General features: G+C 34.9%; 2 protein-coding genes and 1 non-coding gene across 3 annotated transcripts; 2 read left to right on the plus strand and 1 right to left on the minus strand.

The window, feature by feature from the left end:
* Nucleotides 1–5,403: 5,403 nt before the first annotated feature.
* Nucleotides 5,404–9,207, plus strand: LOC118049009 (thioredoxin reductase NTRB). The gene is made up of 2 exons (XM_035058864.2): nucleotides 5,404–6,482; nucleotides 8,960–9,207. The coding sequence occupies exons 1-2, from the start codon at nucleotides 5,444–5,446 to the stop codon at nucleotides 9,028–9,030; spliced, it is 1,110 nt and encodes a 369-aa protein (XP_034914755.1). The 5' UTR covers nucleotides 5,404–5,443; the 3' UTR covers nucleotides 9,031–9,207.
* Nucleotides 9,208–10,256: 1,049 nt separating this feature from the next.
* Nucleotides 10,257–10,329, plus strand: TRNAK-UUU (transfer RNA lysine (anticodon UUU)). The gene has a single exon. It is a non-coding gene; the product is annotated as a tRNA-Lys (tRNA).
* Nucleotides 10,330–11,315: 986 nt separating this feature from the next.
* Nucleotides 11,316–14,559, minus strand: LOC118049008 (3-hydroxy-3-methylglutaryl-coenzyme A reductase 1). Its single transcript, XM_035058863.2, has 4 exons — nucleotides 13,428–14,559; nucleotides 12,729–12,910; nucleotides 12,277–12,623; nucleotides 11,316–11,898 (listed from the first exon to the last, which is right to left on the minus strand). The coding sequence occupies exons 1-4, from the start codon at nucleotides 14,426–14,428 to the stop codon at nucleotides 11,656–11,658; spliced, it is 1,773 nt and encodes a 590-aa protein (XP_034914754.1). The 5' UTR covers nucleotides 14,429–14,559; the 3' UTR covers nucleotides 11,316–11,655.
* Between the last annotated feature and the right edge of the window lie 5,165 nt (nucleotides 14,560–19,724).

A 19,724-nucleotide genomic window follows, 5' to 3' on the forward strand; every position in this document is an offset into this window, starting at 1 on the left:
CTCCTAAAAAATATCAGTTAAACAAGAGCTAAATATATCACATTTAGTTATTAAATTAAACATGATATAATAGGTTAATTTAATAATTCATTAATTTGAAACTTAGTTTAATTTGGAATTTATTTCAAAATAGTTTAGAGGTTAATTTAATGAAATCTACATTAACACCCAATCAAAGTAATATAATTTTTTATATATAGTTTTATTTAAAATAAATAAATCATTTTATTAGATAAACAAACAAAATATATAATTTTAAAATTAATCTAGATTGATTGGAGAATATCCTAGAGTTGGTGGGCATTTAGGTTTTCCATACTCCATACACTTGTGTCGTGATGCTATCTCAACAAACTGCAGCTAATCCTTCAGATCCCAATACATATGGAATCAAATTAATTACATTTTCCATAAAATATGTAATAAGATCCTTGCTAATCCTCGGAGAATGGTGAGGAAATAAAAAAAGAAAATAATATTTATCTCATACGACAAGTGATTCACGCGTTTTCATCCTCCAATGCTTTGATGGTCCGACAAGGTTTTTTGCCACCACAGAAGATAAGAAGACAAATAGCTCAAAACTCGATAATATAAGCAAACTGTGATCCTCGACGACATCATGTGATTTTGGTCGGTGAGTTCTTATAACCACCGAGGAATACTTTAAAATAATTTAATAAAATTTTAATTTTTTTTTAAATTAATATATTTTTTTAGTGTTTTTAGATCATTTTAATACGTTACTTTAAAAATAATTTTTTAAAAATAAAAAAAAATATATTATTTTAATATATTTTTAAATTAAAAACACTTTTAAAAATAATTATAACTAGTAACCACATTTCCAACAGATACTATAAAAATTTGTCATTTCCAATGTTTAGATATAAAAAATAAATAAGTTTCATAACTAAAATAATACTTCATTGTTTTTGTACTAATCAAAGGACATAGAAATTAAAAAAATCCATCTTTCAGTTAGTTAAAGAACATGCTATTCGAGTATTGAAAATAATATATATATAATTTTCAAAAAAATATTTTCTTGATTTTTCCAAGTTTGTTTTTAGAAGAAAAAAAATTCTTGATTTTCCTTTTCATCAAATATTTTTAGCCAATGAAAAAGTATCGGAAATAAAATATATATATATATATATATATATATATGTATATATATAAAAATTAAAAAAATATTTTCTTGATTTTTCCAAGTTTTTTTTTAGAAGAAAAAAATTCTTGATTTTGTTTTTCATTAAATATTTTATAGAAAAATTAGCCAATAAAAATTATTTTACTGTTAATCTTCAAACCTAACTCATTTGTTTTAAAATATTTAATTCCATAAAATATTTATAAATAATAATTTATTTATAATATTATCTAACTATTTCAAGAAGCACAACCATCACCATCTCCTTCATTATTATTATTATTATAACTACCTCACAATCACTTTCTTTTCTTTCACAGCTATTATTAAAGAATAAAATATTTTATAGAAAAATATTTTTAAAATTAAACATTTAAAAATATTCTACATAAAACAAATATACTTTTAATATTTAAATTGAGTTGCACTTGATCATGAATATAAGTCTTTTTTTTATGTGATATCATATTGTATAATTACTTTTTTATAGGATCACTTTCTAATAAAAGAGGTGATTATTACTTATAATAAAAAAAAAATATGAAGCTCTTAAAACATGTATTCAAATAATTAAAAGACTCGTTCAATATAGATTTGAAAAGTCTTGATTTTGACTTTTAAATAAGATGTCAACTTAAATACAATAAAGTTTTTCTTTTTAGAACATGTACGGAACATTATAATTCATCTTATCCAAATAAATTTGTTATTTTTTCTAAAAAAAAGAAAAGTTAAATCAGAGGGCACTGGTAATGTGAAAATACGAGGCGGCTACCGGGAAAGGACAGGGTAGGGAGGCTAGGGGGCATATCTGATGACACGTGTCCGAACTGTCCAGATGAGGCCTCATGGGACATGGACAGATATATGTCAGTGCAGGTTTTCTCGGCTACCTACTTCCACAAAACAACAGGCAGTGTAGACGACCAAATCAATGACCAAAATCTTCTCAGATACACACACTTTGCTGGTCTATAGATTCCTTTTTGCAAATCACTCGTCCAAAACGACTGTGGATTTAATTTATTTATTTATTTTCCAATCAAGAGACATTACTCTTTTAAATATAAAAAGAAAAAGAAACATCGAACCTTCCTTTTGTATCACAAAAACAATGCAAATCGTACAATTGTCTTCCACAATGCCATACGGCAAACACCCACTATAGACTTAAAAGAGCCCAATCACACAAGGCATAGCAAATAGAAAGATTGGTCAAATTGCTTTTTAAAAGCATATTTTTTTAATTAAAAATATATATTATTTTATTTTTAATTTTTTTATAAACATAGATGTCTCCGGATTAATTTGCGCGTACCTCCACTAAAACCTATGAGTTTTAAAATTAACAACCATATAAATTTTCAATGATCATTATATTAATAACCATAAAAATTAAATCTAAAATAAAAAAAATAATAATTTTTTTAATCTCAAGTTCTTCCTGTATTAAAATGATAGACCAATGCACTTGAGGTCTTGACCTAGCGGTGGAAGAAGTTTGTTCCCTTCCTCTGCACTAGGGTTCAAACCTCACTGTGCACGCCTATCACCCCGCGGTGCCTTACATGTTTACTGAGTTTGCAGGATGTTTAGTGGCCCGTGAGATTAGTCGTGGTGCGCGTAAGCTAGTCAGACACCCACGTAAATTAAAAAAAAAAAATGATAGACCAACATGTTAAAATGAAAGCATTGAAAACATCAGTAATTTATATTATTTTATAAAAAAATATTAAAATACGATTCGAAGCACAAAAGAAGAACATTTCACAAGTCAAACTTTGTTAGACTAACAAATTTTGTGCATAAGAAGAACAATATGGTTATCTACAAGCAGTGTCCTGTCTCCCGCAATCGCAAGATCCTCTTTCCGGATTTCACTCATTGATACCATTTTTTTTCTTATCGCATCGATGTAAGGCTATGCTTTTGGCACCTACTAATTTGAAAAGGGACTCTTCCCTTCCCTTTTCCTTTTTCTTTCTTCCCTTTGGCCCTACCATACTAATCATATCATACTTAAATTATTATTATTATAATTTCAATCTAAAGAGTTAAAAAATTCGGTCAAATATATTAATTAATTTTATAAATTTTAAAATTAATAATTATATAAATTTTAAATAATTTTAAAATTTATAAGACTCGAATAAATAATTTTTAAGAAGCAAATTAGGATCTGATCAGTTGAGATATACCAATAAAAAAAATTAATAGTTATAATTTAGCCCAGAATTTGTTATAAATTAAAGAGTTTTATTTTATATTTAAAATTTAATCTTAATTGACATATAAATTAATATCGGTGTATAATTTGCTGACGAATTGGAAAAAAAAATATATTTTAAGATACATATGATCATATCCACGTTGTAAAAACATAAATCTCTCCCATTAGACCGTCCAAAAGCCACAACACAAAAAACCCACCATTTTCTAAGTCCCTTCGTATCTCATCATTACAACTCACCATCCAAAAAGTCCTTCTTCAACCTAATTTATATAAGAAACTCAGGCATCAGTTTTAATTTTCCTGCATAAGCATCAGAGAAGGGGTCATATGGCAGACACCGAAGTTGGGAAGAGAGGTCGTCTTCATCACCACCACTACCACCACTACCACCACCACGGAGCCAGCAGCACAAGAGGTTTCAGGCTAAAGTATCCCAGAAGATTTTCAGTTCAGAGATTCCGAGCAAGATTTTTCGACCTGTTCAGGTTCTTGAGTAGATGGAGATCTTCTTATGGACAAGCAGTGCAGTATTTGAAGAGAGGGGTGGGTAGGGATAGAGGCATCAAAAGATGTGGTAGCAGCAAGAAGGTATTGGTGATGGATGCAAGCAGCTGCCACTACATGGAAAAAGGTGATGAACGCTACAGTTTCAGATCGTTTGGAAGATCAAATTCTTTCTACTCTGAAGCCATTGCAGATTGCTTGGAGTTCATTAAGAGATCATCCATCTCTGTGGAACAAAAACAAGTCAGCCCAAGATAATCATGTAGATGTTCTTGTATACAAAAATCACAGTGTTTTTCGTGTCATTCACCTGTGCCTCTTGCTGTGTTAGATTCTGATTTTTTTGTTCTTCTTGTTTTGCCTCTTCAAGAGTGCTTGAAAGTTGAAACTATTCCCCTCCTCGATCGCCTTGTGTGTATATAATCCAGAATCTTGGGTTGCCATGAATCTCTCTGTAGCAGAAGCAAGAGAAGTTCGGAGAAATTTAAGAGAAAAGTGCTTGTTAAACCAAGTACTAGTTCAATTCATTCCTTTTTCCTGTCATTTTGTAGAAAAATATTAAAACAAAAAAAATTTAGTAATTATTATTTTTAAAAGTATTTTTTATTTAGAAATATATTAAAATTATGTTTTTTAAAAATTATATTTTAACAATAATATATAAAACAATTCAAAAATATTAAAAAAATTATTTTGAACAAAAAAAAATACTTTCCAAACAAAAATATATGTTCAAATCTATTTTTGACAGCTATATTACAAAGAGTGGGAAGGATCATTATACATGTTCTTGAATTTTCTCACAATTGAACAACCATGGCCATCTAAAGCAATTGTTGAAGGTTGTTTTGCATTATGTTTTTAAATTGATTATTTTAGTATTTTTTATGATTTTAAAATATTAATGTAAAAACTAAAAAAAAAACTTGAAAAAATTACTTTAATATATCATCAAACAAAAAATACTATATATAATACCGAACACACTAGTAGATTATTATCTAGTGATAATATCGGTAGGGTGGCAATCTAGGGAAGAATATTCATGGTAGGTATGAAAGGAAGAATTTAATCAAAGTTTGTATAATTAGCACCTAACACATTGCCATTATTTGACTAAACAAAGCTATGTTCTTGACAGAAGGCAAGGCTTTTTTTGTTGAAATTTAGGGCTTGGTGCCACTGTAATTTGGACTTTCTATAAAGTTAGCAAGTTAAAGCTTTAATTATGATGTTATTAATCCCTTAATTATTTACTTAAAAAGAAGAAGGGAATCTCTATGATGACCAATGATGACTATGGGCTACTCGTCACTTCATGTTTGGGCTGGGCTTTTTGTCATGAACCAGCTGATGATGGGCCGAACTTGAGTAGCCCTGAAATGGCTGACCATTCAATTCAGTTTTGAAGTCTATAGGTCTGCATCTTGACCCAAGAGGCGTTTGTTTTGACCAAGAAAAATCAATTTACGGAAAAACCATGACTCTTCAAACCATGAAAATTCATTCAATTAAAATAAATAAATGGAAAAAGCAAAATCCCATAAAGAGGAATGAATCAAACCTCTAGCAGGCTAAAATCCCTCCTCTTTAAAGCCCGCAATTTCATAGGCATAGCCGCCACGTCCATCGTCGCCGCTTCCTTCTCCACCACGTCCACTCCTAAAATAACCACCGCAACCTTCACCGCCATGGAAGAGCTCAAGACCCGTGTCTGCATAATCGGAAGCGGACCCGCAGCACACACTGCAGCAATCTATGCCTCTCGAGCTGAGCTAAAACCCATCTTGTTTGAAGGTTGGATGGCAAATGATATCGCCCCCGGCGGCCAGCTTACGACCACAACTGACGTGGAAAACTTTCCTGGTTTTCCTGAAGGAATAATGGGGGGTGATCTGACGGACAAGTTCCGGGCTCAATCCGCTCGTTTTGGGACCCAAATCTTTACTGAAACGGTTACTAAAGTGAATTTTTCGAAAACCCCGTTTGAGGTTTTCACTGATTCTAAACGTGTCGTTGCAGATTCGGTTATTGTTTCCACCGGAGCGGTGGCGAAGAAGCTGATTTTTGCAGGGTCGGAAACGTTTTGGAATAGAGGAATTTCGGCTTGCGCGGTGTGTGATGGGGCTGCGCCTATTTTTAGGGAGAAGCCATTGGCTGTGATTGGAGGAGGGGATTCCGCAATGGAAGAAGCGAATTTCTTGACTAAGTATGGATCTAAGGTTTATATTATTCACAGGAGGGATACGTTTAGGGCTTCTAAGATAATGCAAAGTAGGGCATTGTCGAATCCGAAGATCGAGGTCATTTGGAATTCTGTAGTGGAGGAGGCTTATGGAGAGAGGGTTGTAGGTGGGCTCAAAGTGAAGAATGTGGTTACTGGGGAGGTTTCGGATTTGAAGGTTAATGGGTTGTTTTTTGCTATTGGACACGAGCCTGCTACTAGGTTTTTGGATGGGCAGTTGGAGTTGGATTCTGATGGGTATGTTGTGACTAAACCGGGGACTACAAAGACTAGTGTTCGTGGGGTTTTTGCTGCTGGTGATGTTCAGGATAAGAAGTACAGACAGGCTATTACTGCTGCCGGCACTGGTTTGTTTCATTTACCCGCATCTTTATGTTCTATGATTAATTTTATTGTTTGGTTTTTAGGACTCGTATATGAGTTTTTCTCTGCACCATCAATATGAATGTTTTAATTAATAGTTTAAAGGGCAGGCATAAACCTCGCATATAATGATTTCTCTGCACTATCAATATGAATGTTTTGATTAATAGTTTGAAGGGCAGGCATAAACCTCAGAGTGTAAGTTATGATCCTGAATCCTTAAGGAAAGGTTAATAAATGCACCGTCAGTGTCATGATTGGTATTAGATGTTGAATCTTGTTAGTTGTCTGGTCCTACTCGATCAATGGCAGGCAAGATTATAGTGCAAAGCTTGTGTTAGGACACAATTCCATTCATATTAAGTTTGGATAATAGATTTGATTCCATCAAAAATGAAAAAAAAGAAAGAGATAAATTAGTTTAAATTTTCCATTTTTGTTGTAACTTTGATTGTCTAGTATAATGAGTGTACAAATAATACTTTTAAATTAATTGGGAAAGGAAGCACCATTTTGAAAATTGTGTATTTTATTGCTTGAAACTAATATGTTTGTTATATATCTATACACACACACACAGAGACGTTTAGCTTTTAAAAAAAGGAAAAATTCGAAATCAAGTATTCAATTGCAAGCAAATTTTGAGATGCAAGGACTGAATTGCATGATTTAAAAATACAAAGACTTAAATGCATATTTGGTAAAAAATTGAAAATCCCTGGGGAGGCTGCTACCCTCCTCTGTCTATGAAAGTAGTTGCCACTGTACTTGATGTTATCATATCAAAGCCTCTTTGTATAAGTTGTAGGCTTTACCAATGTCAAGAACACGATTTGTCCACACCTACTCATGTTGTTCAATTGATAAACCATCCCGGAGGCAGTGAGATTGAGGTTAACTAGGCTTGAAAATGTGAATGATGTAATTGATCTTGCTGAAATAGCATTCTCTGTCATTGGTTTAAATGCTTGTTTCAAATAGAGTTTCAAATGGCAGACATAAAACTCCCAATATAACTCTAACCCTGAACCCTTGACAGAGGTGTATAAAGGATGCTTAATATGTGATTAATGCTGTCAGATTGGTCTTGTTTGATATTACATGCCAAAGCCTCTCTTATAAATCCCTCTCTTCCTGAACCAATTTGAAGAAAACAATTTACTTTTACCTTCTTGTCTGGTTCATAAATAAGTTACTCTTTAGCTGACATTGAGGTTCGGACTGAGGGGTCTTGAAATTCAAAGAAATCTCATGCAAAGAGTGTTCTTTGTAAGAGGAAATGGAGTGTAACAGGAACTATGTTAAGAAATCAATTGTTACTGGAGTTGGGCTGTGAAGTGGTTTTATGTCTTTGGTTGCTGATGGAATAAGAATCAAGTATTGGTAACCTGACTTGTTTGGAAGCAAGATTGTCAACTTTTAGGTAGAAGGACACTCTAATAGTTGCATTATGGTGTGTTCTCTGGTATTGTGGTGGTTTCGGCTTGATGCAAAGAATAAATGAAAATCTGAAAAAAAATATTTTAATAAAATTACTTTTGCAAGTGCTCCACATACTTAGCATTTGGATCACATTTTAAATATCATCCCTTCATTTGTGTGTTGATCCTCCCTACATTGTCTGTTACGGGCAACATAGCATTTCTATTTGGTAGTATGAAGTAGAAACTACTATCATGTGCATAAACTAAGTAGATCCCTCTGGAGATTTTATTCTACATAACACACTATTTGATTGTGAGAGATAAAATGAAGCCTGAAAGAGAATTGTTGTTTGATGGATTGACATGTGCCAGTTCAACTTAAATGTTTTGTACTCAAATAAGACAAGGTAACCTCTACTTTTCATCGCGGTTAAAATTGTATTTGAGTGCGTTTTAAAGTTGTGTTTGACTTGAAAAAAATATTAAATTTATATATTTTTTTAATATTTTTTAATAATTTTGATGTGCTAATATTAAAAATATTAAAATATATTTTAATATATATTGCGTTACAATACCAAACACACAGAGTTAGTGCACAAGGGAAAACCCTGTACAACTTGTCCAACCAAAATATAGAAATCTTTCCGATAACTGCATGCAGCACAGTTTGTCTAGGACCCAGTATTTACAATATTAGGTCTGTATGGATAGTTAGGCTCATAAATAACTTCTCAAAAACGTGTTTTTGAACAGGGAAAGCTCCTACTGAGAGCTCCTTGTGGTGAATAAAACTGTTAGTGCAATGGATTTTGCTTGGAGTGTACAGAACACCCATGTTAGAGTTGGAAGCACATTCACCTTGAGGGTTAAACTGACATCTGCTTTTCTTGCATTGGTGTTCCATTTTGGACCATACTTGGTTACTTTTGACTAAGCAAGAGTACCTTCAAGGAACAGCTTTGTTTCATCCACCTTACCTGGTTTTGTGTTCTCATTCTGATTGACTTAAAATCTGTCGTTTCATGATAATGCAGGCTGCATGGCAGCGCTAGATGCAGAGCATTACTTGCAAGAGATTGGATCCCAAGAGGGCAAAAGTGATTGACTATCTAGGATATGAAAGGGTACTCGGGAATCTGAATAACAGAGTTACCCAGATGTGCTGCAGACTTTGATTGCATCGTCGCATGTGTACAACATTAGCACAATATTATCAGTCCCTCCATTACTCGATTTGTAAGTGGAATTTGTTGGACATAATTTATGTTTCCACCTTTTCTTCCGTCTGCTGTGAACTTATTTGGGAAGCTTGTGTCCTAACACATGGTGCTCCAATTGGAATTAGACCGATCAAAGCTTCCAAATGATGCTTTGCTGAGGCCTTCTGTTTGTCATCACTGACACTGAATGTCTTCACTTCGATGCACCTGAGTTTCCCCATTTTGAACTAAAAACATAATATTGTTGGAATCATAATTATGGTCATGTTTTGGGCTTGCATCGATTTGCTTTTTCAAAAGAAAAAAATATTAAAAAAAATATTATTTTAGATGGGAGTTTGATCTTGACCTTGACCTTGACCTGGTCAATTAAGCTGGTTATGTTGTGGAGTGGATGCCATCCTTTCTAGTGGGCTGATATGCAAAACGCAAGCAACAAGACCTCATCATAACAGATTGTTGAGGTTTAAACCATGCACGCTGCAGCATGTATTGTATAGCAGTGAAGAACTGATAGCCATTAACATCAAGGTGGTAAAAAACCCTGCAATATTATGATCAACTTTAGGTTTTGAAGATCCCAGATTGAAGAAGATGATTTCTCCCATTATCCTTTTGCTATAAACTGTGACTGAAGTAGTTTAACACATGGTAAGCAGTATTTTAGCCTCCATAGATTCAGAAGTTTTCCACATTGATCCTTGTAGTTTAAGATTCTGTAGTGTCAACTCTGTAGTTTTGAGAGAGTTCCAATCTAGCCCCAAGGAGCCAGCAGATAGCTTATGAAACCTAGAGGAGAAGTACCCATTCTTTCTCCCATCTGCTTTCACTTTTCAACTTTTCCCAAGCTCTCATACATGTGATAATAAATTTTCTAAAATTCGAAATATAATTACAAAACTGGCCTATAATAATCACACCGAAACTTCTGGAAGCTCAAGGGTTGACATTGGGTATTTTAGAGGAGATGTAAGGTGGAGCTTCCCTGACCCAATAGGGTCTGAAATGTAATTTCCCCGTCAATAAATTTATACCGTGTGAATGCTCCTACGCTGGTTTCCATCATTTGTAAATAGTATAAATATCTTAATCCGATAGCTAGAAAGAGTAAGCCGTCTTAGCTCAGCTGGTAGAGCGCATGGCTTTTAACCATGTGGTCGTGGGTTCGATTCCCACAGACGGCGGAGCATAAAATATATGTCTTTTTCTTCCATCTTTTTTGAAAGCCATTGATTAGTAGCCGTCACTAAGGGTGGGGAGGGGGGCTTACCCTAGTTCATAACTTCATATATATCTAGTTAATTGGAGAGGTGGGGTTGCCCTATCACCTTCATCCCAGCAGGACGGGTATGCCTAACAGCCACCGCCATCTCACAATGTCAACCTTGCAATCCTACAAGAGATTTGAATTTTTTTCTTTTTTTTATATATAAAATTTGCAATCATCTTCAATTTACTTTAAGAAGTTATTTGAGTTTAAAACTTATATAGATTTATATTATTTTATACTTAATTTTAATTAAATAAATAAAAATAATGAGATTTGAACTCGTAATTGCTTTGTTATTAACGTTCTAATATTATATTAAAAAATCATTTCAACCCAATAACTTAAGTTATGAGAATTTGAGATATGATTTATATTATTCTCAACACTAAATAAAATATCTAATGGATATATTTACAAATTAGATTGGCAAAATCAAGTCAAAGAAATAATCCGAACTTGTTAAACAAGTTTTACATTGAAAACGAGCATGATTTTTCTCCCGAATGTTAGACGTGAAGCTGAAATTTTATCAAAGCATTCTATAGACCATGTTACATGCAATATGTGTTACAGTAGGAAACGCCAACAAATCAATGATGCCTAACGCCAAAGCCGATTAATCTCACCAGCTTGTCAGTGCAAATTGCTAGTTTTTGCTGGGAATGCAAGTGATGCAATTTGATCAAAAAAGAAATCTCCCAGATGGGATTTTTTTAGGTTCAAAATGAGTGATCACAGTGCTAAGAACATACACAATCAAGGGTTTTTTGGACCAGCTAGGGCTGATTTTCATGTGCTTAGCCTGGTAAATGCAAAGTTACAATACAGACAACAGGCACTTGAAACAGATCCAAATCTCATTAATAGATGCTCTCACCTAAAGTTAATCCAGATCCAAAGTACAATTAACAAGATAAATTAACTTTAAGAGATCACATTTTGGCACATAGAGAGCCTCCACAATTGGCATATCATGCAAGGGACAGTGCTAAAAACAACCGATTATGGCTCCACTATCCCTTTTAAAAAAACTCACAAATGGAAGCATCCTGGTAAATCCTGGAAAGAGACCTATCAGAGCCACATGATTCCAGCAATGTGAACTGGCCTTGTTTATTAACTAGTTGCTCCACATGGCCATCTACTTGTTTGTCCCCTCAACACACTTTCTGTCTAGATTTTAATATTTCCCACTTTCTTACTGAAGATTTATTTTTGCTTCTTCATTGTAAGAAATATTTTAGGAAGCTATCTTTGACACATCTTTGCTTGATCTGTTGTATTTCATGTGGCTCTTTACAAGCTGACCAGCTGCAATTGCAGACATGAGGGACAGCTCTCCTGCCAAAACAGAACCAGCAACGATAGCAGCCAAGAGTCTTGAGTTTGATCCTGGAGACTCTTTGCTTGCGCCCTTTACTCCAAGCAGGTTCAAGCAAGCTGACTGAGATGCTAGTTGGGTGCCACCTCCAACTGTGCCCACCTGAACCAAATAGATGATGCATAACAAAAAAGAGAGTTAGAGTTTTGCTCTTGATGTGATCAGAACTCAAATTATAACACAGTTTTTTGATTGCATGACTATTAATTTACACATGGCCTTCCTCTCTTAAGGCCTTCCTCTTCAAGTTACAAGTGGTACCTTGATGAACTAAAATAAGGTTCTTTATATATCATGATCATTGTTAGGAAACCTGACCTAGCCAGCAAGTTAACATGGGCCTTGGCCGGGTTTCAAATAAAAAAAATTCAGGTTTATATTGGCTCCGTTAAATCTAGACAAATTGTCGGGTCAACCCGAAACTTGAGTTGAATATTGAATCAACAGATTGGAAATGGGCTTATTAGCTAGGCATTTTACCTCAATGGAAGGCATGGTGACCGAGATATGAAGGTCCTTTCCATCGTTAACAGCTTCCATCATAGTAATGCAGTGAGAGCTCTCAACATTCTGAGCAGGATCCTGTCCTGTGGCTATATAGACTGCAGTGACAATATTGCTGGCATGGGCATTAAACCCACCAAGAGCACCAGCCATAGCTGAACCTGCAAGGTTCTTAAGCATGTTAAGCTCCACCAAGGTATCTATATTGGTCTTCAGTACCTTCTGAACCACCTCTTCCTTTATGATTGCCTCACATACAACTGACTTTCCACGCCCTTCAATCCAATTTACAGCTGCAGGTTTCTTGTCTGAACAGAAGTTGCCTGAGGAACTCAAAATACAGATTGAAAATACCGAATCATTAACTGTATACATCAACCGATAATGAATCCAAAAATGAAAATTATGCAGCACGGCGGAGGGTTTACCAGAGATGCCAATGATGTCCATGTCAGGAAAATCTGTTTGAAGATAATCAAGAACATTTTGGACTCCTTTGGAGACCATGTTCATTCCCATAGCATCACCTGTGCTGCAACTAAACCTCATGTACAAATTCTTTCCTGCCACTGCACATTTAATGTTTTGTAGCCTTCCAAATCTGCTTGACCTGCATATCATCCACCACGTCAAGTATTTGTGCCCGTGTGAAATAAAAAATTCAACCATAATTTTCCTTTTGGAATATAAAATCTTACCCGACAGAAAGAAAACTTGTTGTAGTAGATAAAAATATAAAATAGGCGGATAATGGTTAACCCATGCAAAATACTAATGAAGAAAATTAGAACCCATCGACATCAATAAGTTTTCATTCACCAACAACAAAATAATGCCAAAAGAGCAAGAAAAGTTGTGTCAAGACACTCTTTAAAAAAGCAAAACCAAATCAAACAGACTTTGGCAATATCCAAAATCATATGGTACCAACTTTCTAGCTCCTTGGCTGGATAGCCTTGGAGATGGACAATTTCCAATTTCCAATTTCAAAAAATCAAGAAATAAATCATTGTAGGCAAAGAAGACTAAAAAGAAGGATTAAATTTGAAAAGGGAAGATTGATTAATTAGTCTAATATCTGCTTTCTTAAAAAAAAAAAATAGGAAAAAGAGGAGAAAATCAAGAACCTGTTGAAAGCAACAGAAAGAGTGTCGAAATTAGCAGGATCCTCAACAAAGAACTTCAACTCAGCAGCCCTTTTTGCGGTCCCAAACCTGACAACAGGAGCTCTAGTCATGGCATCTTTAAGCAACATAGAACTAGCCCCTCCTGATGCATAAATAGCCTTGCACCCTCTATTTGTAGAGGCCACCAAGCACCCCTCAGTCGTAGCAATTGGGACCATATACTCCGTCCCATTAAGCAACAGTGGCCCTGCAATTCCCACAGGAATCTGCACAAACCCGACAGGCATCTCACAACACTGCCCCAATATTGACTCATAATCAAACCCTTCTAATGGCAATCCCTCCATAGACCTCCCTGTCATCCTCTGAAGCGCTTCACGCCTAATAGCAGCTGCCCTTTTGCAATCTCCAATCTTTGATTCAAGAGAATACGAAGGAATAGTCCCAGATACCACTCCTTTGATAACCTCCTCGTCGTCACCTGATAAAAATGGTTCTTGAATCGTTGGTGCAACAACTCTTTCCCTCGAAACAGGGGCAAGAGTGCATGCAAGTGATTCTGCAGGAGTGCAACCGCCACCATTTTTCTTGATCATAACATTATTATCTTCCTCAACATCCCAAGAATCTTGAGACCCTCGAGAGATAAAAGATTGAACAACGCCAATCCCAAAGAAACCAAGAAGATAAATAAAAGAAGCAGCCAAACAAACTACCCCAGCGATTTCAGGGAAAGTGATGATATGAAGGGGAGTGGAGTTTCGGATCTTTTCGCGCCAACGATGGAGAAGGAAGTAGGCCACAGAGAAAAATATCCCGAAGAACAAACCATTTGTTAAGTAAAGAGGTAATGGGAGTGCATCCGATGCCTTTACAGACGTCGGAGGCTGTAAATCACGATGATCATGGTGGTGACGATGGTACGGTTTCAGGGTGAGTTCGCCAGCATGTGTGTCCATGCTGACGTCGGATTTGGCTGGACGCCGGCGGACCTCGTGCATTGAACTCCGGCGAAAAGGGTGAAGATATTGATAAGAAGAAAAGAAACAAACAAATGCCAGATAGAGAGAGAGATAGGGAGAGGGAGGAGGAGAGGCTTGAGAGGAAGAGCGGAGAGATAGGAAGGCTTTTTTTATAGTACAAAGAATGGAGGGTGGCGCGCTGTATCGCAGCTCACATGTACGGCATGCCTCTGTATTATTATTATTATTACTATTCCTAATTTTTTAAACCCAAAGTTAATATGGGGTAAGTTAACGTCAGGAGTCAAAAATGATTGATTTGACTCAACTTAAATTTTTTATATTTTTATAAAAAATAAAAAAAAACATTATTTAGAATAAAAATAAAATAAATTAATAAATTTTATAGATTTGTTCTCTAAAAAACACTAGTTGGAGTCTCATAAATCTTAAGGCCACTAAAAATTTACATAGTTATTAATTTTAAAGATTCGTGGGATTAATAAGATACGCGCAAGTTAGCTAATACAACCATTTTAATAATAAAAAAATATATATTTTTTTTAGCCTTTTTTTTTTAAATTTTTTTTTCTTTCATGCTTCCTTTTCTTTCCCATCTCTATCTCTCTTATTGAGTAAGTAAATATTAATAATTACTCATGAAGTTTCTCAACCACGTTTCTTTCATGCTAATTTTGGTGTTGGTTTGGATAAGAAGATTTTATTTTTCCTTCTAGAAGGGAGAATCTGTAATGTACATTGTGACCTCCCTTCAACCGAGCCTTCAAAGAAGAATGATTTTCTCTTTTTATTTCACTATCTATTATTATTATTATTATTTTAATAAAAGATTTAATAAGATATAGTTGTCTCACTAGTTTTTTTAAAAATAATTGGTAGTACTTTGTTATTATTTCAGGATAAAATAAATAAAAACAATAAAAAAAATAAACTATTAGAAAAATTAAGATATAAAAATAAATTTATTTGATTGATTTATTAAGAATCACACGGATCCATAAACAAACAATCTCGACAAGATAAAACAAAGGCAAAATATTTTTTTATTTTTATATTAGAGTGTGGTTATGTTTATTTTTTATTTGAAAATATATTAAAATAATTTTTTTATTTTTAAAAAAATTATTTTTAAAATTAGCGTATTAAAATGATTAAAAAACATAAAAAATATTAATTTAAAGTTAATAAAACATAAAAAAATTTTACTTTTTTTTAAATATTTTTAAAATACAAAAATAAATAAGACGTTTATTTGCTATGTACGCGGAACATGCTACCTCTCTCATGCTCCTTCGTTGAACTTAAAATATATTCCCATGGAAATGGCTTCTCGACAAAGGGACTTCAAAGTAATTAGCTTTCGCTGTTAGGCATGCATGAGGTACAAGATATCCATTTTCACACACAATTCAAATATTTGAGCATTTTGGTCGCCATAAATGATCATTTTAGAGTAAAAACAAGGATAAAAATAATAAAAAATAAAAGAGGCATCTTGCATGTAGATTTATTTTAAAATTATTGTCTTCATCTTTATAACTAAATATATTTTTATTTTTTCAATATTTATATTATCTTCTATCTAAAATTTTAATTAAGTAGCAATCATGAATGCGATAAAAAAAAAAAAAAAACATAATTTAACACAAACAAGCTACATTTTTCAATGAAAAATATATTGATTATGTGCCTCGATTGTTTGATCTTATCAAAGTATTAATCCAATTGTTATATAAAGTCACATTAAACATTATATCTCAATTGAATTAATTGTGTATTTTATGCATGAATCCTTAGCAGACAGCTGACTTTTGCATTGCCTTAATGGCAACTAAGAACGCACAACAACTCGCTATTTATGTACACCTATCTTAATTTGGACCACCAGAATAAAAAACCAATATAATTTTCTTTTAAAAAATATATATATATATATGTGTGTGTGTGTGTGTGAGAGAGAGAGAGAGAGAGAGAGAGAGAGAGAAACAATTGCCTATAATTTTATAAAGTTCCAATAACATATTTATTCGATTTGTAGCATGTTACATGTAGAAGTTTATAATAAGAAAAAAAATTAAAAAAACAAAACTTGATTGTTTGTGTTTTATTTTTATTGAGAAAAGATGGTCTCATTGTATGGGTGACGAACCCAAGAAAAATGATGGTCTCATTGTATGGGTGACGAACCCAAGAAAAGTGATGGTCTCATTGTATGGGTGACGAACCCGAGAAAAAAGATGGTCTCATTGTATGGGTGACGAACCCAAGAAAAGTGATGGTCTCATTGTATGGGTGACGAACCCGAGAAAAAAGATGGTCTCATTGTATGGGTGACGAACCCAAGAAAAATGATGGTCTCATTGTATGGGTGACGAACCCAAGGGGAAGAATTCTGTAAACTCCATGCTTTTCTAAGAAATGGTTTCAATATGAGGTCCCTTCTAGCGACCTTCCTTGATGAATGTCGAAGTACGAGATCCCTTCTGGCGATCTCAAATAACTTGGAATCCCATCTGGCGATTCCTTTTATTCAAAGCTGAAATATTAGGTCCCTTCTGACGACCTCCATCGAAATATGAGATCCCTTCTGGCGATCTCCTTTAGCCAAACAACTTGGAATCCTATCTGGCGATTCCTTTTATACCAAAGCTGAAATTTGAGGTCCCTTCTGGCGACCTCCATTGATGAATATCGAAAACGAGACCCCTTCTGGCGATCTCAAACAACTTGGAATCCCATCTAGCGATTCCTTTTATTCAAAGCTGAAATATGAGGTCTCTTCTGGCGACCTTCATCGAAATATGAGATCTCTTCTAGCGATCTCCTTTAGCCAAACAACTTGGAATCCCATCTGGCGATTCCTTTTATACCAAAGCTGAAATTTGAGGTCCCTTCTGGCGACCTCCATTGATGAATATCGAAAACGAGACCCCTTCTGGCGATCTCAAACAACTTGGAATCCCATCTGGCGATTCCTTTTATTCAAAGCTGAAATATGAGGTCCCTTCTGGCGACCTTCATCGAAATACGAGATCCCTTCTGTCGATCTCAACAACTTGGAATCCCATTTGGTGATTCCTTTTTACCGAATGCTGTCCATGTCGTTCTTCCTGCTGGCAGGGTTTGAAAACCATTATCTTCTCTTCTTGTTGTTCTAGAATCAACTCAATGATTCTTTTCTTCGTCCATAATCTTGTTGGAATGCGCTACGATCTCCTCCTGTAACGATCCAAAAAACATATATGCAATGATTTATGATTAGATGCAATGCATGCATTCATACCTGGTTTTGAAACATAGGTCCCAGCCTCTTCTTCTAGTTCATGAGACTCCCTCTTAACATGAACTTGCTTTTGAAGTCGTATGCTGGACTTATCTCTCGTGTTGCCTATCATATTCTTGGAGAAGAAGTCTTTGACTTTCTTCAAGTAGTTCTTTTCTCAAAATGTATGACTTGTATTTGCCTCTCTGTCATGCTTTTGTCAAATGTTTTAGCTTGGTTTTCAAATCGTAGGCTTTCGTAAAACTTTTCATAAAACATCTCGTCTTGCCCCCAGTGTAGGGGTGCGATCCTAGTCTGGGTTTTTATATAGAGAAGAAATTCATTTCGACTCAAAACAAAACCACCAACAAAAAACTCTTTAGAGAGTGAAAGGACAATAATGATGTGTTTTTTTTCAAAAATGCACATTGTTTAGGATTGATAAACTCTATTTTTGTCTTGAAAGAAAATTTACAGGTGATGTATCAATTCATTATGTTATCCAGAGGTGAGGTTGTATTTCAAGGGTAGCTTTTCTTAAATTTCATATTAAACCATTTTATGATACTTTATTTGTAACCACTCAACTTGTTCCAAAAGTGCATAATCTCATCATTTATTTAAAGAAAAGGTAGGCTCAAAGACAAAACACAAAAACTGGCTGACAAAATAAGCTCTGAGCTCTGAATGCTCACTAGAGAAAATAAAAGCAAAGACAAAAGCATGCTAAGGCAAATAAAGTTGTTTTACATTTTGAAAACTACGAGAAGTTCTTGGATCAACCCGTTCTGAAACTTCTTCTAGTGTGTGGAAAGTCAACCGAGGCAATGCTTCATCTTCCTTCCCCACTTGCGTTTCCTTGTCTTCTCCTTCGATCTCGCCTTCTTCATTATTGACGACTCTTGACCAAGGTTTTCCAACCTTTATCCCCTATCACTTTTGTCATGACCAGGCAATGGATTTGAACTGATATTGGGTGCGTCTTCAAATGACACCCATCCTATCTTGATGAGCTTCAACAACTTGTTCTTGAAACCATAGCACGTTTCAAGACAATGCCGGGAATACCAGCATGGTACTCGCAAGTCAAATCAGGCTTATACCAGATGGGGAATGGTGGCTGTAGTGGTAATGTAGGGATAGGAGCTATTTGTCCAATGCTCAGTAGTTTGGCATATATGTCCTTTAGAGGCATGGGTAATGGCGGTAGTTGTTCTGAAATGTATCTTGGGTTTGGTCTTTGGTGGTTGTTTTGGGTGTTTGACTGGCCATTTGCTCGATTAGGGGAAAAAGGTTTGTTAAAGTTTATGTGGGCCACATGGGAGGTAGGTATTTGTGGGTTATATGAATCCGTTATCTTGTCATTGGACCCACCTTCGAAGTTGTTAACGGGACCTTTCAATTTTCTTCCAAAAAAAACATTTGTCTCCGATGGCTCAATTATGCGTCCAACTTTAATCCCCTGCTCTATTCTTTCCGCTATGCGTATAGCATCATAGAAATGTTGAGATGAGCTACCCATTAAAATGCTCATAGTAGGGTGCCTTGAATGTGTTGGCGAACAAAGTCACCATCTCCGTTTCTATCAAAGGGGGTTGCACATGCATGGCCTCGTCCCTCCATCTTTGCGCATAAGCCCTTACTGATTCTTGGCTTCTCTTTTTCCATTGACATAAGGCTCATTCGATCTGGAGCAATTTCCAAATTGAACTTGTATTGCTTAAGGAAAGCCTCAACTAAATCCTTCCATTTCTTGATCTTGGCATTATCCAACCTCATGTACCAACTTAGCGCCGACCCCGATAGACTATCTTGGAAAAAGTAGATCAGTAACTTATCGTCATGAATCACCTCAGCCATCTTATTGCAATAAGATCGAAGGTGAGTGTTTGGGCATTCCAACCCAGTGTACTTTATAAACTCCGGAATCCTAAATTTTTTTGGTACCGTGATGTTTGGTACCAAGCATATTTCAGACGCTCGCATGGGGTCAAACCAGTCATTTCCCTCGACTGCTCTTAACCTTTCTTCCAAGGCTGATATCTTGTCATC

Source organism: Populus alba, chromosome 1, assembly GCF_005239225.2.
Source record: "Populus alba chromosome 1, ASM523922v2, whole genome shotgun sequence".
Lineage (NCBI taxonomy): Eukaryota > Viridiplantae > Streptophyta > Magnoliopsida > Malpighiales > Salicaceae > Populus > Populus alba.